General features: G+C 43.5%; 1 protein-coding gene across 1 annotated transcript in view; it reads right to left on the reverse strand.

Moving 5' to 3' along the window:
• Positions 1–22,874, reverse strand: part of LOC128426860 (testican-2) — a 35,370-nt gene that overhangs the window by 11,587 nt on the left and 909 nt on the right. Inside the window, exons 2-3 of the mRNA XM_053413910.1 lie at positions 5,732–5,740; positions 3,831–3,876 (exon numbers count right to left, since the gene is read on the reverse strand). Of these exons, the coding sequence (XP_053269885.1) occupies positions 3,831–3,876; positions 5,732–5,740 (55 nt within the window). The remainder of the gene's footprint in view (positions 1–3,830; positions 3,877–5,731; positions 5,741–22,874) is intronic.

Genomic DNA, 22,874 nt, shown 5'->3' on the forward strand with positions numbered 1-22,874 from the left:
ATGTTTTTTTAGTAGTGTAATATACCGCGAACCATTCCCACTTCAATGTAAGGGATTTGATTATTTCTTGACCAGTGAGCAGCTGCTGTAAACCTGCCCTCCACTCACAGAGAGAGATGCAGCTACAGGCAGTGCTGTGAGCCGTGCACTGAGCCAGCGAGAAGAATCAAATAGAACCAGAAAACAACTCAGAGAGCAAAATCCTCCACCGAAGCTCCATAACCAGCTCCGTCCTGTTTGCATTACAAAACATTTTTTGAACCTGCATCCGAATCAAGATTAAAATACAAAGCGATCAAGAATCTAAGAGCCAAGGATTATTTTTTGAAGTAATTCCTGCTGAGAATTATACAGCTTGAATTGTGCAAAATTTCAATGGACGAACCTCAAGACTACTTAATCCTAAATGCCATTGTGCCACCTACAGTTGAAATGCCTTTTTGCCGGATACCTGTGCATATGTCTAAATCTTGGAGCTAATCACTAAGCTGGATACCAAGATATTGTGGAAAGTGAACACAATTTGAAGGAGGATGGCGGAATTTTTTTTTTACAATGGAAAGTCTTCTTAAATCCACAATAATTGGCGAATAGTGGCTTAAAAGAACGAGGCTAAATGCGTCCCGGACCACATCTGAGTGATCGAATCTAAAGGTGTCTTGGTGCGTTCATGCCATTGACTGTAAATAAAGATGAATATCAATACAAATATTACCATCTAGAGTAGAAGACCTCCTTTGGAGTCTCCACAGTAGCGATTGACAAATGAAGGTGCTGTTTCTACTTCCGACTAATACATGTGTTCTACCAATCATGAGTCTGTCCAATCAGCTATATCAGCTGGAATGAACAAGAACTACCAAAAATGACCAATACCATCTTTGAGAAAAATGTACTTTGACTTTTGAGTTAATGTCCCAATCACTCACATGGAGGAGGCAGGGACTATGACCTACACTGCACCCAACCACCAGGAGGCTTCACTTTTTTTTTGGGGGGGGGGGGAAGATTAGCTTGAGTAACATACAACCTTTTATATTATACTGCATGTTCCCATAGAAACACAGCTTGGTGTTTCTATCATGGCGTCACACGGTGAAGTGCAGCTCTCCTCCTGCTGCGATGCCTCGCCATTCATGAGAACTTCAACCGCCTCCAAGCAGCGGTGTAAAAAACCCTGCACATCCCTTACATCCAGAAGTGTTCCTTCACACCACCTACATCTTGAAAATAAAAGCCAAACGCAGCATTTAATTTGCATGAAAGATCAAGGGTGTTTTGTTCTGCCTCCACTCACACTGCTCCCCCGGTTGTTGTTTGCACCGCGCTGCATTTAGATTTCAGTGCAGGACCAGGACCTGATAAGGGGAATTATGAGTTTTAAATTCTCCTGTAATCATATCATTATTTTCATTATTAGTATTATTAACTACTATTACTGCCCTACTACTGAGTATGACGCCTCGCAGTTGGACAGCGTCGCCCATCCAAACCTCTCATCAACAATTTGTCTTACATTCAAACTGTCACAACGTGCTTTTTAATAAGATGTTTTTAGCGGGTCTGCACAAGGAAGTCTGCAAAAGACCTGCTAATGAGCTGCCAAGAAGTAGTAGCACGGATCTGAAACTGAAAATACTCTGACAGATAATAAAAGCCTGAGAGAGATGAGCCCATCTGACAGCTTTGAGTAAATTAGCTTCAACTGGATTTGCCGTTACTGTCATGTTAAAAGAGCCTTCAACAGCCTTTGACTTAATTGGCTGCTGCTTCTTTAAAGCAGTTTCTTTCAATCAATTTGAATGGAGATTAAAAAAAATCACTTACTGATAATTAGAGAGGATACAACCCACACGTCCACCTCTTATTATCATGTTCGGGTCTTTTCCTGAAGTCGTACAAATGGATGCATGATCGTAGTCGCTTGTTTTTATAAAAAATATATCAGGTTTCTTTCTCTAAGCACAAAAGAAGTCTAATTAATCTGCAGAAATAACGCTGGTCAAGGTCAAATACAACCGCTCCTCTGCTAAGCCTTAGCAGCGGACACCCTGCTGTTCTGAGACGTCCCTCAAACGCTCATTTAGAGAAGGACCTTGAGTTGTCTGAAGCCTCCGCCCGGGTCTGTTTGTTCTTTCCGGGGCGTGCAGGTACACTCAGCCGGAGTCTCTGCCGTCATGTCGGATTTGCAACGAAGACAACCTTGATCAATTAGGTTTTGCGGAATTAGTCAGCGATGGGGATTGAAATCAATGGTATTTAAATGAGCGTCGCCCACGCGGCAGAGAGCGAGGTGTTTTCTTGAGATACATTCTTCATTCCCCCTGTTGTAAGAACAGATGACCGGGATAATGTGCGGAGCTGCTTCCTCTCACATCTTTTCTCCTTTGAGGCAGGACCTCAATGATTTTTAAGTGAGGCCGTGTGGGTGGGGGGGGGGGGGGGGGGGGACACACCGGCAGCCCTGCGGGTCTGTTAGATTGGCTGCCACAGGTATGAGCAGTATCTTTATAACATGTGGAATGATTCACACTTCACTTCTTCACCTCCGCAACTGAAGAGTTAGCCGTATATCCTCAGATGAGTTCAACCAGAGCATAGAGCCACTGCTGCATGTAAAACTGCACAAACTGATTTTTAACTTGAGAATTGGTTTTAGTTTTTCAATTTCTGAATTTTCATATTTATCCAGTTTGACTAATTTCTTGGGGCAAATTATAAAGAAATAATAAAGGGATATAATTCATGTTTTTTTTATAGGCAAGGCATTTATGATTATTAAAAATAGCCACCTAGAGCAGGATGGGCTTTAAAGGGACAGGCACTAAATACAAGTGTTTCAGACACAGGCTGAAAAGAGGAGCTGCAGCAATGAACAGTATGAAAGTGATGCACAGGTCCCTTAAAGCTTAACAAGAAATAAACCAAATCATGAACTTGACTATGTGAATGTCAAGTCTGAATAATATGTCTCCTTTAAATTGAGACATTTTTTAAACGACAGCTCTTCTGGTTCAGGGATCAGGGATCATGAGGAAGATCCAGTACTCAGCTGTGGATCAGTTCAGTGAGAGGGACTCCACAGTGGGAGCACTGGTCAGGTGATTGATCAGCCTTGTTCTCTGTGCATGAAAACCACTCGGACTCCGAGGTGAGCAGAATTAATCACGACCTGTGGCTGCAGGAGCCCTTGTTGCTCAGCACAACAGTTAATGTATACAAACAGGTTCATCTGACTGAAGTTCAGTATGTTCACAGCTGCTTCTGTGAAAGTCAGTCATCTTCTTTCTGTGGACTATAGGAGCAGACCCCCATCGAGGTGATGGAGCCTGGTGGGAGTTCTGAGCTGAGCCCTCAGCAACAAAGGCAATTATAGCAGCCTTTTCAAACTAATGGAAGTGACTGAAGTCTCGGCCTCTCCTTCTCTGAATCATAACCGTTTCTCACCCTCAGAAAGATCTGACACCTCGGCCCTGTGCTCCCCACGAGCAGCAAGAGCTCAGACAACAACTTCAGACAACTGCAATTAGAAGAGAGCCATTCACTCCCTTAATATAGGCACCGTGTTATTCCACTGTCTGGAGCTACATGCAGACGGCTCTCAGCACAGATAATGTCGGATATATCTGTTGTTTCTACAGTGGGAAGCACCATTAAAGGAAAGTTATTTAAATATTGAAAGTCTTTGCAAACCAACTTTGCATAAAGTGCAGTCGCACAAATAATAATAAGAAAAAAATACACCAAACTTCAAAGGAAACCACAAACGCGTCATCACGTGCGTGGGAAAATCTTAATCTCAACCCATAAATTATTTTTTTCTCACTTACTTTCATCAGAACCCGTGGTCTCCTCCGTGGTTTTGATGTAGTCATCCTGGAAAGGAAATACATTTGCATTCATTAATTTAATAATTCATGTTAGGCATAACTGTGGAGAAAGTGCACTCTCTCTCACACTTAATGATTTGTCACTCATTAAGTGAATATTTCAGTTAAGCATAAATAATAAAGGAAATTAACAGATATTAAGAAATGTACAGAAACTTTGCTGCAAATGACAGTTTTCAAACCCGAAAGTCTGAACCAATGTTTGTGTCTTTGTCATATGTTTATTTGATCCGGTTTTGGATTCACATCTCAACATAGGGAGCTCACTAACAAACATTATATGACATTCGTGCGTCATCAGCTACACGGGCTGCATCTATCTGTATTTGACATTGATTGGTTTGTAGACGAGCATGTGTCTGACGTCAGCGTGATTTCGATTTGGCAGGTCGTCGTCTTTCCAATTTAGTTTCATTGCAGTTGTAATATTGTATTTATGTGAGGTATAACTACCGCAATCACCAACTTCAGACACAGTACTCTATGCTTGTTCAAATGCATCAAATCAACATCTGTTGCCTGCTTTACAGTCTTCATGCTAAGCTAAGCTAACCAGCTGCTGGCTCCAGTTATATATTAAGCTTACAGACATTAGGAGTGGTAACAAAGCTTTTATTTCACTAAACAACAGTGTTTCCCAAAATGTTTGTTGATGGACAGAAAATTGTAAATTCATGTTTTGTTTTTCTGTTTTCAGAAGAGATACATTTGAGACCAATTATTACGTTGTTCACAAAACAAACTCATGTTCCACTTATTAGCTTCTAGAGCTTTCCACCTTATCACAGGGTCTTCGTCAGCCAGTTAATTCAGAATGATGAAGAGCGTGGATATCTACAGCTCCTCTAAACCTCAAACTGCAGGTAAAGAAAAAGTAAAACTGTCAAAAGCACAAGAACGAGTGAGTGAGAGAACATTGAGTTTAGATTGTTTTGTTCACAGATTCTTTCCAAGGTCAAAATGAAACAGTCAAACTTAACAATGTTGTTTTTGCATGCCTCTTGAGGTTCTTCTTGTTCAAACATAATTGTAATATTTATTATTATTATTACTGTGGTTGTTGTTGTTTTGAATGCACCTTTTAACATTAAGTAAACGACCACAGCAAGACTCTGAAAGCTTTAATGTGTCTCATAAAAGGACTTGGACTATCTTAGCTCACACACTGTTGCAGGGGGAATATTTGCAAACTAACTCTGGTTTTTAAGACTGGGTCCCCGGCGGCGCTGCGCTGCAACGATAATAAAAATTCAGCGTCCCCCCACGCTGTATCCATTCTGACCCACTTCTCTCTGTAAGGACGGAAAGGATCAACTATAGAGCGGTTATTTGTCAGCCAGGGCCCGGAGAGGACCCGGAGGATCAGGTCTGTTCAGTTCAGCTGGGTCTTATGTTGCTGAGGGGACACAGACAGACGTCTCCAGTCCAAGGGAAGGGGCGTCTTAAATACTGTGCATGGGGTGAGGGGTTAAAGGGAGAGTTCCAGTGTTGATGCTTGTTTTTTCTGCATGGAATTAAAAGTTGACTGTCGAAAATGACGAATGTGCTCCCACGGATGAACCATATTGTTTTATTCTTACTGATATTACTACTTATTTTCTAGGCAGCTGTTTTATTTGTTATCGTTTCTTGTTTATTTGTCTTTACATAGCAACGCTGAGCCTTTTTGTCGAAGATAAAGCTCCTCCATGGAAGCAGTGATGTTGTGCTGTTGTGTAATTTTTTGTCCCGCAGGCAGGACGAGCTCCTACTCATCAGGCAGGTGACACCTACAGCCGGGGGAAGAGATGTAAAGGGAAAAGGGCGGACAGGGCTTTGTAAACAACAAAAGAGACACTAACCTCGACTTCCTGTGGCAACAACAAGCAGCGGCGGGGGAGGAAGAAAGGGAGAGCCATTGTTAGAGGTGAAGAAAAAACTGTTTTCATTCCATTCAGCATGCAATCTGTGGGTAGGTTTATTACACTTATGGCAGCGGTGAAACTGTCAGCCCCTTAATGCTCAGTGATTGCAAATACACGCCTTAGTCTCGCTCGTCTCGCGGGACAACACAAGACATTCACGGAGGATTATGAGCGCCTATTAACCGAGGATGATCAGCTGCCACTTCTGAGAGCTGGCAGGGGTCCCGATCGCTGAGGACTCATTCTCTGGCTCCGTTTACAAGCGAGTATGAAACGCCAGCCTCCCACCGGCTCGGAAGTTTGTGGATGAGCCACGACACAGTGAGTCGGCCTCAGGGGCGAGAGGAGACAGGAGAATCGGTGGGAATCTTTAAAGTCGGTGGGCGGATTGGGATTTTGATGTTGTTTTTTTTTATATATACAGCAGCAGACATACGGAGCACATTCACTAAGCGCAGCATTGACAACACAGACAGATATAGCTCCTGTAAAATACAACCTTGGGTTAACAGGGGAGCGACTACTTTCCTTTCATTCCATTCCACCGTCTTGGCTTAGGTCCAAGGGCATCACACATCAATACCCACCACAGCCACTCCTCGTGTGCGCCATCATTCAGTGCTCCGGTGTGTTGGAGAGAAATATAGCACTGCATGGTTTATTTCAGCAACTCAACCCAGTAAATAAACCTAATGCTTACACACACACACAAATACACACACACAAACACACACACACAGCCTCACCTGTCTACTTAACAGGGCTGTGACAGCAGCTTAATATATCACTATGAACAATTTACAGGCCACACAAGGACAAGTCAAAAAGCCAGCGGATGGCTTTGAAAGGCTGAGGCAAGCTGAGCCGCCGCAGCTCTCCAGCTTTCAACCCCAGCGGCTGTTTCTTAGAGGGAAAATATATTTATCTCCGCCGCAGTGAAAACATCCAGGTGCTACATACACACGAGGGGCAGCATCACTGTTTGTTATCGGTGGAAAATCTTCCCGAACGGCCGCGTGTCAGCGATGACTGATGCGAGGGGGAGAAAAATAAACTTTAAACATGTCGTATGAAATGTTAGCACCCCACTGCTAAGTTAAATTACTTTTTCTCCTCCGATCTGCATCTTTTCACGGTGTTTTTTAAAGGTTGCAGCCTTAACACCGAGCTCTCGGGGGGACGCCGCGGTGCACAGGGAGTCGGGATAATTGCTATAGCCCTTAAATCATGTGCAGAATTGGTGTTTCCAAACGCTTGGGGAAAAAAACGTCATAACATTCTCCACAACACACCCTCCCTGGTCATCCGAGACACAAAGATGGCATGTCACACGTCAATTGCTTATTTAGTTATTCGCACTGCCCCCTCAATTACCCAGCTCACATTGCTGCGGGGACCGAAGGGAGCCCTACAGCGTGTCCTAAAGGCTGGAGTGCTTATCTTCTCCCGGCAGCAGTGTGACAGCAAGGACACCAGGCGGAGGCTGCGTTTAGTCCTTCACCAAGGTTGAGAACTAATGCTGTCCCACTGAATCCCGGCCAGGCTCCACAGCAAGCCCAGACACGAGGGGGGGAGGGAGGAGGGGAAGGATCAGGGGGCGAGGAGGGTACCATATTCATGCTGGAGGTCCCCAGAGTTCTGTGATTCATATCACACACCACCTCTTCTGCCATTTGTCAACAAGGCTTTAATGCAGCCGGTGTAAAACAGAGCCAGGAGGCTAATGGAGCTTGACCATCCAGATGCTGCCACTGCTCCTCCCGGACCAGCTCGCCGGTATTAGGCAGACGGCATTTGGCCACAAGCCTGACTGCGCTCCTCTGAGTTAACGTCTATCTCACCTCGACTGAACCCTGTCTGCTGGCGACATAAATACCCCTGATAGCCATGAACCACCGAACCCCAACGTCACGCGTCCTCCTGAGTGACACCAGAAAGTTCATACACATCCCCGCTCTGCACGAGAACCACAGGGGGGAGCCGAGCTTCTGACTCGTACGCCATTTAACAACATTTCATAGCGAGGAGGTAGGTATGTGTATAGCTTGAGTTTATGAGCTAGCATTAATGGCTAGAACTCGTCGGAGTGTATATAAAGATTGACAACATGAGCGCTCCCCAAAGTGAAGCCAAGTGCCTTGATCGCCCCCTGGTGGCTTTCTGCAGTACAGGTCATAAATCCCACCTCCTCCATGTTAGTTGATTGTTCGCTACTGGCTCCAAAGGCGCAGGAAGGGCAAAAAATGTATCATGGATATTTTGGCTTTCTTACTGGATAATGGGAGGAGGTGAAAACAGCTTGTCCACTACGACTGGACCTCAGAAAAAAATATGAAAAACAATAAAAGTAAACCTTAGTAAGGTTTTAGCATCCATATCAAGGGCATAAATATGACAATTCTACCAAATGTGTGCCTCCTTGAATAGCTGCTAAGGGCATCTAGAAAAGATTAGAAAGAGCTTGTGTTGAGGGGAAATTAAAAAAAAATGCAGACAAAAGAAAAGAGGATTTTACCAGAAGTGTCAGAAACTCCCTCCAGACAAGAAACAAAGCAAAGCTAACAGGCCGAGGAAATCATGGAGTTTTATTTTGAAGGACAACCAACCACTAAACCACAATCCCAAGTTTGGAGATATCTCACTATGAACCATCATTTCTCCTCTGAAGTGCAGCTCTCACATCTGCCCATACATCTTGTTAAATACCATGAACAATCTTTATTTCTCCTGAAATTAAGAACGTGAACATGTTTCAAAATCAAGTTACAAACATTGATAAAATATCTTTATTGGATTAGTATCAGTAATGGCAGCTACTGTGTCATGTGTATGTGAAAAGGAAGTGTTGAGCCAGCTGTAATGTTTGCTCCTGTTTCCCCACCGCTCAAGTGTTAGAGGTCAAATGCAATTCACCAGAGACGCCCTGTGTCCTTGGAGCGTCTGATGTGGAATACAAACTAGTGGAGAGTGGATTCAAGATTCAAAATTCACAAAACAGGAGGAAACGTCGGAGAGAAGCCTGCATGCTTTCGAGTGATCCAATCCAGAGGTGCTGGAGCACAACGGCACCTCAGCTCGACGGAGTGAAAGAAACGTCAGAGTGAGAATCTGCATCTTCTCCTCGCCCTGCTGCAACGATCCGTCACGTGCACGCCACCCGCTCGCTTCACCACTGCAGCTCATCTGTCCCTGTAACGTGACAGGGTCAGATACAGACTGCGTGCAGAAGGACACTTACATCCTCGACACACACGCTGATATACACACGAACGCAAAAAGCAGACGTCACCTCTACACACACTATCATCTCATCTACACCTGAAAGGAAGATGAGCTCCTCTCTGACCACAGGACAGCATATCTCCTGGTCTAATTCAGAAATATCATATTCTGTTGTTGACTGATTCCTTAGATATAAACCCCCTCTTCCAATGTATAGGTCATCCTGCCTTAAAGGAACAATCAGACAATTCTCCAGATTTTCCAGAGAACAAGGCACGTAGGCCAAACCGAAATTGTGTCACCAGTTTGTCCCGCTCTGTTGCTCTGTTATCTACTTTGAGTGGCTGCACACAAGCCCATTAGCTTTGTTACCTGCACGCAACGAATCCTAGGATAAGTTGGCCCAAGACAGATCCACCTGTCGGATCCTTCTTTGCTCTCAAATGAAAGGAAGCATTTGTCGGCTCCATTTAAAGGAGCCTTCCAGCTCGGACAGCCTAGTTGGGCCATTTTAACCAAATGAGTCCACGAATTCAACCTCCAAAGGTGGTGGCTACTGAATTGAGATACAGCTAACCAAAGCCTGACTGAGAAAGGCTCGGTTCTGTTGTCAGCTCTGAGAAGATTATGTACATACATTTCCTATTTGTTAATGCTCCATAGACCATATCTTGCACATTTCATCTCAATAACTCTGATCAAGATTTTGATCTACGCTGCATCTTGTATCTCTCCTAATCCAGACAAGAGCTCTCTCTCGGACTAAAATCTCACCTGAGGCTCCCACATTGCCCTGGTTTCTCCCTTTCGACTGTCTCTCATGTTATAGCTCAACTGTATAATTCAAGACGTGTGAAAACAACAAAGAAAAGAAGAAAAAAGTATTTCTCCAAATGTCAACCTCATTCCTTTTTATGTCTGGCAGATTTAAGAGATATTTGGCGGAATATCAGTTCAGGCCGGCAGACAAACAAGTATCGTAATTAGTTTTTTTGACTTGTATCCAGATCTGATGGCAGCAGCATGTGGCACTTTATGACAATCTGATGTTTGTAGAAACTGCTCCGTGAAGACGCTAATTTATTTTCCCCTCAATTCTTTGGTTTCAGATGAATCCATCCAGCTGCGTACATTTCTACTTAACACATTTTCTGTCTTTTCATTTCATGCTAAAGATTGTTTTTCATTAATCCTCTTGCATGACAGATTTCACCCAATCGGTTTCAACATGATTGCATGGCCTACATAAACTTAATAAAATATTATTATACAGTATATGAGTCAGGACAGAAGGAACTGTCATTTCTTAACTAAAATAATGATTTGAAGAATGGAATGATTGGGTTTGGTATCATGTGTTTCTTTTGGGTGGACAACCCACGACAAGTACACAGACTAATTTCAAATGAGCCAGTAAAATGTGATGGTATTTGGCTTTTGGATGACCCTACGTCAGTAATCATGATTCCTCCTCAGATAAGATCTATTTTTTTGAAAGGCTCCTCATCAGCAGATTTATCCCTCACTGGATTTTATCCGTTTATTTATTCAGATGCAGATTTGAGTGATCGAAAACGCCTTCAAAAACATTGAACTCACACAGACACACTCATCTCCAGAGCTGCCGTTTCTTGAAATCCCTCTAAGTCGAGGTTATGGCTGCGTGCCTCATCCTCCGCACTCGTCCTTATTGATATGCTGAATACTCTATTTGCAGTAAAGACCCAACTTAAGCAGCGGGATATGAGTTAGAGGTTAAATGATGATCTGGACATTTTGCATTTCCTCCGGTCTTCATTTAATCAGCCTCACCAAGTCATTGACTCAAGCAGTGACTGGATAAACACAGGCTGATGGATGGACCGGTGAACCGGGTCATGTCTGTAATGAACGGGAGTCCTGCATGTGAGAGGCTCTCCTCAGCTGATTGCTCCGCTCGGGGGCCGGGGCCCTGTCATCCTATCAGATCACCGAGGTGTATCTGCCGATCTTCCCGGGAGGACACTGTCAGCTCACCGTTTCCCCCGGCCATCATTTGCCCAGTAATGCGCTCTGCTTGATTAATGGAGCCGAATTAGCAGCGTCTCCCTACTTTCAAATCGCTGCAAAAGGGCACGCGGGCGGAGGCGGTCGTGAATCTACATTCCACCCTCTGTCTCCCTGTAGTTACCAGGGAGCGGCGGGAGTGCATCTCACCGTTGCCGGGTCATTATGGCGCCCCGGTACAGCATGCTGGGGCCTGAGTGGTGGAGGTAATGTGTCGCTCTGTTTGTACCCCGCTGCCTTTGAAAACGACAGAGAAATGGGATACACTAATGGCGCGGACCCACCACAGATTGAAGCACTTAGAAAAGCATTAGAGTGTTCCGAAATGTCTTTCGTCGCCAAACCCGCCGGCTTCGGAGTGACATTAAATATTCACTTAAACACGAGGCAGAAAGCACACAGAATCAATTAAGACAATCAGGTCTCCTCGAATATACATGTGTCCTCCTATATACCAGCTCCTGTGGCTCCTGTATGCCTGCATGAGGACACATCTCCTCAGATTGCTCTTATTGAGCCGTGACAGCTCTTAGATTTCTCCGTCACATTCGCTCTGACAGATATTAAAATGATCTATAGTTGTATGACAGGCTGTTTGAAGTGACTACATGCCATGTATACATATATAGAGTATATAAATATATATATGAGAATTGTCATCACGATCCAGAGATAAAACAAGAAACCCACAGAGAAAAAATGGGGGTGTCTCCATTGCAACAAAACACCAGAGCATTATGGGATTAAGTCGCAGCCCCAGCAACACAGAGCTGGATCAAATTGATCATCTGAGCTGGAGAGCTCGGGGGCCTGCAGGCGGAGGACGCATGTTGCTTCACAAGGTAAGACGCCTGCCTGCAATGCAGCACAGCACACGGAGCACAATCTGCAGCCATCTCTGCACAGTGAAGGGCACGTCTCTCCTCCCGAGCAGCCGAGGAGCCAACTGTCGAGCGAGCATTCGTCTGAAACACTTGCACTGCCGTCGAAATTCAGAAATAATCAGGCAGAGTCCGATTGCTTATGAATGCAAATGATTGAACTAACCTGCAATGACATTTGAATGCGTTTTTTCCCCCCTCAACCTGAAACAGGAGTATAAAAACGTTATTTTTTGCTTTTAGAGCCTCTACCATGTGTAAATTAGGCTACATTTCAGGAAGTTGCATCACAGGAATGAACCTTTTTCAGTATCTCCTCTCAGGAGCTGTTCGGCTGTGGTCTGTGACTCCCCGATGAAGTTGCACATGAAACAGTGGCTCGGCTCGGCTCGCCTGCACGGGACAGACTCCACAGTTGAATCATGGCGTCCCATGCTCTGAGGGATGCAGTAATTGGAGAGGAGGAGGATGGAGCGGACGCAGAAAAATGGATTCCGTTGGACTCCGCTGCTGAGCCAAGCAGAACTGTGGACCCGCCGGAGACTGTGCAGAATGTAACGCCAACCCCCCCTAACCCCCATTTGCAAAACAAAGAAGCAGTAAGAGAGGAGGCGAGCCTTCAGGTTGAGCTCCACACAGATGCCCCAAGGGAGATCGCGGCTTATGCAGGCCTCCTTTACTCTGCTGAGCCATGCTGCTTCTGGCTTCTGCATGCGATATTAGCAGAAAGAAACACAGGCAAAATAAGACAAGCTGAAGGAGTCAGATCCACAACAGCAAAAATATTGATGTCATTTTTCTACTTTCACTTTATAGTGGCTACACAGGTCAATATAGATCTGCATAAACTCATCAGCATTCATAAATTGAAGAAAAAGCTTCATTTGTTGTTGGCGTACTCATCTCAACCAGGGAACCAAAATCAATACAGAATGTGTTGGAGGCTAAGAAAATAAATTCCACTCCAACAGACTCTTTGTTTCCCTGAAGAATAAGACAAAACCTCTCAGGTTAAGCTACTTAAAATACGAGGTATCTTCACCAAGTGATTATTTCAGAGTTGGGATTGATTTGAAAATGTTCAGGGATTGACCAGATTAAGGTCTGTCCCTCTCCATGAATTTTGATTTGATCCAAGGAATAAGCCAAACCAATGCTACAAGTACAGTATTTTGATGTATCTTAACCCAGCTGCTATTAAGGCTTTGTTTGTATCTTGTATTATAAATTGATTGAATGCTTTGTTGAAATAGGTTTCTCATTGACTATTCATATTAATTCCCACAAGGTTAAGTTACAACCGTCGGTGGAGGAGAGTGAGTAACACTGTCCTCGCTTTAAAAAAAGAGTCTGAATGGTTTGTTTAGTTTACAGCTTTTTAGAGCGAACTATTTTCCATGATGTATTATTCCTCTCAGTCTATCTTACAACAACATGCACAGCTGCTTCCATCTCATCCTCGCCTGTCGAGGCCATTCTCCTGACGCGGTTTGTCGTAGATGCAGCGAGATGGCTAGCTAGCAGAGTAGTACAATGACTGTCTTGTTTTGTCCATCTTTATACAGACTTCATGATGACATGACTGGGCCCCTTAAAGTGAAGCCAAAGTGCCTCCATCGCCACCTGGTGGCTGGCTGCAGTATAGGTCATAAACCTAGTCTCCCCCCCTACTTGGTACCGCAGCTTCATCCCCAATCGCTAATTCTGGACAGTGGGAGGAAGTGGGGATGGGTCGTCTATCTTTATATACAATGATCTATCCAGTAAAAATGAACATCAACGAGCACAAACACAATTTTGATTTGACGATTCCATGATTCCTACACCTGCGAAAAACCTCTTGAACTCTCCTAGAGCACCACATTTTTATCAGTTGAAAATATTGTCCAACAAATATAACCATATTAGCCACTATTTAAATTAGCTTGCTCTGCACAGTAACCAGGACTTTTCTTTTTAAAGTGAAAGTTTGTGATGTTTTATTAAAGATCAATGTTTTCAATAGACATCAATGAGTGGGAAAGTATTGTATGGCATTTTGTTGTGAGTCAAATAATACAAAATATCCCCAGTAACACATTGTCCTCTGGCCCGAAATCAGGAATATAATCTTATCAAAATGGTGTGAGACCATTTGAGCGTGCTGCGGCGCACTATCATTATGTGTGCTCAGCAAACCTCCCCATAAAAACAATATCATTTTACAGCTGTCTAATCTGTGCGATGATTATTATGTTGTCTTTTAGCCATTTGTGAATTTTTATAACTCCTGTTGTTCAAATTAATTAGGCTCTGATGACAAGTCCATGGAAGCTACTGAGCTTTTTTTTGTTTTTCATGACTGTCAGACACATGAGTTCAGAGACCGGCAGCATGGTTAAGAGAAGATAATGATGATAACCATCCCATTTGAAATGCCGCAGGGATCAGAACGAGACGGCTCACAGGGGTAGCTAAGTTAAATATGCTAGCTGGCTGATTACATTTAATTCCCCCCCCCGTCTGCCATGGCAATGAGAACAAATTGGGTTGTTGTGGCTGCTGATAATGCTAATCTCCGGCAGTGGCAGCGGGATATTACAGTAAAACAGAGAGCCACATTGAGATGTCACATTATGGCTTTAGGAAGGACTACATCATGCACAAATGAGATTCTGTCGGGTTCTTTCAAGTGAGAAAAAAGCTATTAGCACTTTAGCTGTGTGCCCTATCCCTGCTATTCGATTTGCCTGATTAAGGTCATTTCAATATGACTTTGTAGTGTGTATCCATTATCCTGCCAACTCGGCAAATTAGGGGTCTCTGTCTCTCTCCCCCCTACACACACACACACAAACACACACAAACAAACATATCCCCCTCATGCCAGACATACTAAACACAGCGTGTACACACACAGGATCACTTCCAAGCATATGCCCTTGACACCAAACTCTCGCTCTGACCGTTAATGCGAAGAGGAGGCTCAGCTCTCCCCCGCTTCCTCCACGTGAAGCTCAGGGACACTCTGGCCAAACCCAAACAGGCGCCCATCTTGTCCGACGTTAATATCAATACGACAGAAAACAGTCAGAGAGGCCGATTCTCCCCGAGGCAACAGCGTGTCCTCTAAGTTTCTGCAGCTCTCTGATTGTACAGCACTTGCTCCGCTGTTAGACCAGTGAGCGATTCGTGGCCTCGAGCAAGGAACCTGTGCTCCTTGCATTGTTACGCCTGTTGTTGCTGAACATAAACAATCGGAGTGTGTTTGCTCCGACCATGAGTTTAGTGTTGTTTGGTCCTGTTACATTAAATGTGGCCCCGAACGCGCATCTATCAAAAAAATATTAAAAACGCCCCAAGGCAGACCTGAATATATTCAGGGCAGCACTTTTCTGCAGCCTCAATATATCTCCACCCGGCTGACACTGTGTATGCACAGCTAGGTTTAATCATTTCCACTCAAATAGCAGGTCCCACGACTGCCCTTTTTCTGGGGGAAAGATTTCAGCGGGTGCCTGTTGTGTCTGTGAGCGATAACAATAAAGGTCACCGCAGATAAACAGATAAGGTCGTCATCGTTGTCGAGTGGCGGATGAATTTCCCACTGTCAATAAATAAAGGTTGATTTCTTATCGTCGAGATCCTCTCTCCTAGATTTTATTTTTTCCAATCTGAGCGATTTTTGTGAATCTAAATCTCTCCAGCAATGAGAGGAAGGGTCATATCTCTTATATGCAAAGTCCTTTCAGACAGGAACCTGCTCCCAACCCACAGCAAATACACCACATTTCACAGGGAGCTTTTTCTACATGAGATATATACCGAAAATATGTCAAATCAAAAATATAATTAGGATTGGTTGCATTACTATGACTATTCTACTCTGTTGTTGTCTTTGGGGCCTTCCTTTCCTTTCAGCAGATTGGTTAGTCCACCACTTTGTGCCAATGAAATTTTGGACAAACATCCATGGTTTCCTGAGGATGAATCCCTCTAAATCTACATCAACTAGCATAATATTTAGTAAAGATATCTTTTTAGCATCTTTATTACAATTTTGCCAATACCTGCAGAACAATGACATTCCCCTACATTCCCATCTCCCTCAGCCGCACTGTGTGTGTTTAGTGCTCATTACCCAATGCCAAGCTCCCCTATGCGCATGCTGGGCCTTGGCGGAGGTATGCGCCCCACTGATAGCCATTCTAATTATATTTGTGGAGCACACTGGCAGAAGTTAAAGGGGATCCTGTGAGCAATCTTCCTAAAAGCTTCCACTGTCGACTCATAGTCCGCCGTGATATAGCTTTTAATGCATGATGGTTTGTGTGTTGAAAAGCTCAATCATCAACGGTGTCGTCGTGCCAGCGATGAATGAAGACAGACACACAAGCTGAGTGGCAGCATTTATCGCTGTGCCTGCAGCAGGGCAGAGAGAAGCCTCACCAGCACAGAGACAACTCTCAGGCAGATGCCACTATAAATAATGCATGAAGAAAAGAGCCAGAAGAAGAACCTTGGAACAGCTAATTATTCAGCTCGACATTTCAGCAACTCACATTGCTGTTTGGTGCGTGTTAGTACACTGATGTTGGAGGTGCATCCAGGCTCCATTGTGAAACACGCTGATCTGCATGTGTACCGTCCCATCGCAACCAGCAGCCTCCCAGTGCTCGGCCCGGGGGGGGAAGGAGGAGAGATGTTTTGTATATTTGGACGATCTGTGGGGCTGTGGAACGAGACTTAAAAGAGCTTTCCTGCTGTTTTGAGGAAGCAGTTTCGTTGTCTCTCTCTATCTCTCTGTGTTTCCATTTCTTTTTCACAAAGCATAAATTGATGTCTGGCTTTTCCACAGGAACAACAACGCAAGAAAAAGCTTCTTAATTCAATTTCGAGTAGCGTTGGGGAAGCAGGATTCCTTTTCTTCTTCGGTCCACAAAAAAAACAAATCCCCTCCAACATTCACCTCCGAATAAGACACGGTGGTAATGACAAGAAGCAGGAAAAAATGTGTCATCCCACCACTTCTGCCTTTTGGATCTCATTAGTGTGCGGCGAGCAGATCTCCACAGACAGTTGATTTGATAGGTTGATTCACACAGCAGAGGAAATACATATAACTAATAGCCCATTTAACTGCTGTGCATTTTCTCGTCTTAACTTTCATCCCCCGCACTTCCATTTACTTTTAATTGGAAATAGGTGTCATTCTCACATTTTCTACAATTGCATACCGTCCTCTTACATTTCCTATTTGTCATATCCGTAATCACACTGGCTGTAAATCCTGTGGGAGGCTAATAAATGGCTGAGGTTGATGACAGGAGCCGGGAAATGCCACAAAGCTGGTAGTGTGTCTTTGAGCAAGGTAACGGAGCTCCGTGTCACTGAGGATGCAACAGCTGCTCGCTCGCTGTCCATCTATAGAAAGACGGCGTGAACCCTGGTCCTGTTTTTATCAAGGAGCTCTCACAGAGGAGTGGAGCCGAGTGGAGCAACGGGGACTCGGTCATATCGCCGTCATTTCGCTAACAGCAGCAGTCATGAGTCTGATTCGTGTTTGGATAAATCAACAGGTTGTTAGAGCTGAGCTGGATCATCAGACTTACTTGCTGACGTTAATGGACGTGTTGCCAATTGAAGTGCTAACAAGTCACTGTGGCTGGAGTCTAGTTGAGCGGTGATATCGCAGTGAACTATTGAGAATTGTGATGGTCAAGATAATTATGAGATGTTCATGGCAAATATTCTCTAATTGTAGCTTCTTACATTTGTTTTTTTTCTGTGTTGTTTCTTCGTAGATCAAAAGGCAAAACAAACTGTTAAAAAATAATATAAAAATGAGATTTTCCCACTATTTTTTTTACATTTTATGATTGAAACGGGGCAGAGTCGTGAGTGCTAACCTGCTCACAGATTGTTAAACTAAATCTCTTCCAGACATAATGAGACAGAAGACATTGTTCATACAGCACCTTTGTCACATCAAAAAAATGAATTTGCCCACTACTTTGGTTTGTTAGCTGCTGAGCCAGTGACCTGTCAATTAGCCTCTGCTCTACTTTGTGTTATGTGCTAATTAGAAATCGTCTCTATGTGAACACACTGAACTAAGATGGTGACCATGGTAAATACCTGGCAAGCCTTATCATGTCCGCACTGTAATTCTGAATGCTTTTAGCCATAAGCATGTCTGCTGCATGGCCAGATGTGATCTTTATGCCATTTATCTATTTTATTGTAGATTCAACTGATGATAAATTCTTTAGATTAACTCATTATATAATTAGGTTTATAAAAATGTCTCTCACACAGATCAGATGCTTTGTGTGAACAGCACATCGGCCACAGAGACCCAGTGATACTCTGTTTAGAATGAGATAAACACCCTGAAAATGAGAAAATCCATGAAAAACAATGAGCTTGAAAGATGATTCCAACAATGGATTGATGAGCCAAAATTCAATCAACTAATCGTTGACGCTTTAATTTGTTTAAATGCCACTTTGGGCTTTGGAAACCTGAGTATTGCATTTGTTACAATCCTTTGAGATTTTATTATTTGAAAATCATCAAGAAAGATGATGAAAATGATCATTAGTTGCAGCCTGGAAGCTTTTACACATGCAGTGTATAAAACATTGAAATTACTTTTCTTCTACTCCGTCGCTTAAATCCTTCCCTCATGAATATTAAGGGTGTAGATTTAACCACTGAGAGGCTTGGGTAACATTACAGAGCCACTCATTGTTATGTAATCATTGCCTTTATGACCGTCCTATATCACATAAAAGTCCCGAGCACCAAAAAAGGCTATGGTCACTCGTATATATTTTTTAGCCTCACTCTGTGCTAATCCTAACAGCCAGCGGAGCCGAGGAGCTGTTTACCTGAAAGAGACCTGGCAATTTCCCCTCATTAAAAAATCGGGCTGGCAGTGGAGCAGGTGCGAACCTTAAACAGCCTCTCTGTGGTTGGCTGAAAGGCTGCACAGCTCCTTAATGAGATCCCTGTCTGCGCCGCCCGGAGAGACGGCAGAATCCGGCCCCTGAATGAACAGCCCAGTGTTGTTCACATGAGCGGTGGCCTGAGCTCCCACCGAGGAGATCCACCTGAACGCACCGGAATTCAAAGGGGAAGAAAAATCGAGGAAGAATACATCAAATAACGGGAAAGAGGCAAGAAGATGCTGATTAAAGCAGAAGGAGAATCTCCATTGTGAGACTTTGACGTTTTGACATTTGCAGCCTAGCTTGAACACTGATGGCCGTCACAGTGGAGCTTGTGTAACACCCTGTAACGTGAGGCGGATTATCCCGACTTCCTGCCTCCGAAGCTGCCGGTCTGATTGTTCTTCCTTTCAACATTTACTCATTATTTCCTCCTGTGCCAGATAATCACATGTACGCCGGTCAAAGTGAAACACCAGCCGGATCAATCAAACTGCTGTCCCTGTGTTTGTAATGCCAACATGGTGATCCCCCCCCCCCACCCCACCCACCCTTGCATCATTCACAAGAAAAATGAATATTTCTGCTTTGCTGTTTCCACACCACCTGTTTTCCAGTAAACAAATACCGTGTCACAGTTCAGACGACGTATCTCGCCGCCCTGTAGACAGCAGATTAGAGTCCTATCTGAGCAGCACCAGAAGCCAACTATCTGTCTGTCCTCCTTTAGCATCTCCACTCCTCGTGAAGCGCAGATCGACATGCACCTCGACATCTTGATGAGAGATTCACACGGAGCAGGAGGGGCTATAAGGAAACACTTCGCGTGCGTGTAAACACCAATCGAAGCCATTTTGATTGACAACGAATCAAAATCTACACAAGTAACAAAAAGTGATTTTCTTTTAAACCAGAGGAAAACAACGACGAAGTTAAAACCAGACAGCCACAGACTAAATGTCGAATGTGAGATGTCAACATGGTGACATAAGGGCTGCCGACATTTCACTTTATATCAGCAAGTGTGAAAACCTAATTCCTTTTTATAACATGGGAGTTTGCTTTTTCATTAGATTCCCCTATGCAGCTCTGTCCTCATTCCAAAAAGCTTCTACACGTCTCTGTAGCTACTTCACTCTAATTATGTATTTACTTGAATATTTAATCTGAATACCAATGTTAAACCAAGGGGGTCCGGACTAAACACACACACACACACACACACACACACACACACACACACACACACACACACACACACACACACACACACACACACACACACACACACACACACACACACACACACACACACACACACACACACACACTGGGTTATAAACAGTATCCACCCCCAGTAGTTACTTTTTCATCTTTTTATGGTTTCATGAATCTGAGACGCAGCAGATTAATAAAACTTTAATGAAACTGATCAACAGATTTGTTTTCGCTTTGACATTTAAGAGACTTTCTCTAATGATCTGTTGCAGCAAAGAAAAAAACTAATTAATCCACTGGGGCTCAAAGTTGTAAAACAGGAAAACAAGAAAAGGTCAGACAGTGGAGGTGAATGAAGGAGACAACTCTGATCAATTAGACAACCTGCTAAAGAAATCTGATCGGAAACTGAATCACTGATAAAAATGATTGATTAGGCAGGTTATTAAGAAAAAACTCCAATGTAGTTTTCTTATAGTATTTACTGTAATAATGCTAAAAATGTTGTGGCCCTAGATCAGATTTGGGGCCCTAGAATCAACAACACCTTCTAAACCTGTACACATAATGTGGTCAAGTTGTGCTCCGAGCTATGCATGTGTCAGAGTTTAATTATATATGCTGCTTAGATCTACATCTACTCAACATCTGGAAACCTTGGGGTGATGCAGAACTACTCATGAACCCTGAATATATTCAAACTTGCATGACAGCACAAATTTGCAATCCAGTTCCAGATTCTCTGATCGGTCTCTCTGTGGCCCTGCAGGTCCAGAGAATGTCAGATACCTTTCCCGCATGCCGCCACACATTGTCAAAGGTAATTCTCTCCAGCTACTGTTGGGCCTGACGCTGATAAGAAATATCTGTCTGAGTTGATATTTCTCCGCCGCGAGATCAAACAACCATCTGCTTGTCAGAGTGGAGGCTTGGATCTGAGCTGTGCTTATCGACACCTCCTCTGATACGTCTGGCATACAGATTCGTCCAGGCCACGTCTCCCGTCTATTAGAACCGAGGAGCCGGGATCGCGGTACTGTCGGAAACCCTCTGAGTCCTTAACCATGATCCCTGCACCCCCCTTCAGCCACACATCTCCTGGTTAAATCATCACTATCAGGCTGCAACATTACCCTAACGTTGAATCAAGAAACAGTTCAAACATGGGTTTATTAAACTTCCAAATATGGCAGTAGACGCCATGAAATGAAAATAAACTGATTTTGCTGTTATGCACCAATCTGATATGCAAGTATTGGCACAAAATTGGATCTGTTAACTCAAACCACTTGTAAGACAGTGTTTTAATCAAGTGTCATCTACAATTTTGTGTTTCTGAAGGGATTTTTACTTTTTAGTACCGTTCCCTGGTCACACATCATCCTAACCCTAAAGAAACCTGATTCCAATGAGTTGCCTGCAGTGAGGTATGCAGGATTTAAATATGGGGGAAAAAAGAGCAGCAGTATCAGATCAGTAACAGGAAATGTCCCATAGGCTGTAGAGGCACCAGGATGGGTCATTTGAATCTGATTGTCCTCAAGGTTAAATTTGTCTCTAGCAGCAGATGAAAACACCAAAAAACTTACAAATATATCTAATAAAGAATATAATCGAGTGGCAGCGTGATATAAAACCAGGTGGACATCCAGCCAAAGTCATCCCAGCTGATTTTCGAGGGGTTCAAATAACCACCTTGGTTAAACTCACTGACGGTAAATCAGACAGACTGAAGATCACCTGACTTCTCCAAAGCATTTAGCAGATGACACGACAGACAATGGAATTCCTCACCCTGTCAGAAGTGGATCAGTGAACATCGGTGTGGTTTTCCGTTTTACACCGCAGACTGCACACACTGTTTACACTGAGGCAGGTACTCCTGCTATACCTGTGTTTACACCTGGCCACTAAAATGCACATTACTGCTTTATGGCTGCATTGGATGGAAAAGGTTTTTCTTGAACATTGATTTATCAGTAAATTGGAATCACCACTTCACAGTTGTATACCTCCACCAACCAGCTGTATAACAGGGTCCCACTCTCCCCCTCTGATCCGTAAGTTAGGGCCATAAATAATGATGTCACAGTGAAGCTGACCTTTGACCTTTTGGGTATCACTTCATCATTTTATCCTTGTAGATTGTTGTAATTAGTGTATCAGTTCTTGAGCTGTGGCCCGAAACATGTCACAGTGACCTTGACCTTTGATCATTCAAATCTAGTCCTGTCATCTTTGAGCTCAAGTGAATGTTGGTGGCACATTTTTACGCGATTTCCTGAAGGCGTTCCTGCACAAGAATGAGACAGACAACCCAAAAAGATATCATCATGCCTCTGGCCACAGCTGTTGTGCCTTTCCATAAAAAACAGATCACTTCACAACTGTTTATTTTGTATATAAATGTTGATGTGATTTAATGTCAACGATTTTATCAATAGCACAGACGAGAGCCTGGATCACAGACTGCATCAAATGTGTTCTCTCAGTTTCACCATGTGGATTTCAAACCTTTTTTATACTGCGACTAACATCTGCTTTTATTTTGGGAATCATCGGCAGATTAATTTTACAGATTAATGAGAAAAGTCGTAAGAAAAGGGAAAAAAATGTGTTTTGTTTACCTGAAAAAATTGTTGCAGATCAATTTTCTGTCAAATCGACTAATCAATGAATCTAATTTCTGACTATACTCAGGTCAGTATAGGAGATTTATACTGTCTGCCGTTTGCTAAATTAATTTCTCGACCACCTCTAATCCTCCAGGCTTGACTGAAC

The sequence above is a fragment of the Pleuronectes platessa genome, chromosome 21 (assembly GCF_947347685.1).
Source record: "Pleuronectes platessa chromosome 21, fPlePla1.1, whole genome shotgun sequence".
In the NCBI taxonomy this organism is placed as follows: Eukaryota; Metazoa; Chordata; class Actinopteri; order Pleuronectiformes; family Pleuronectidae; genus Pleuronectes; species Pleuronectes platessa.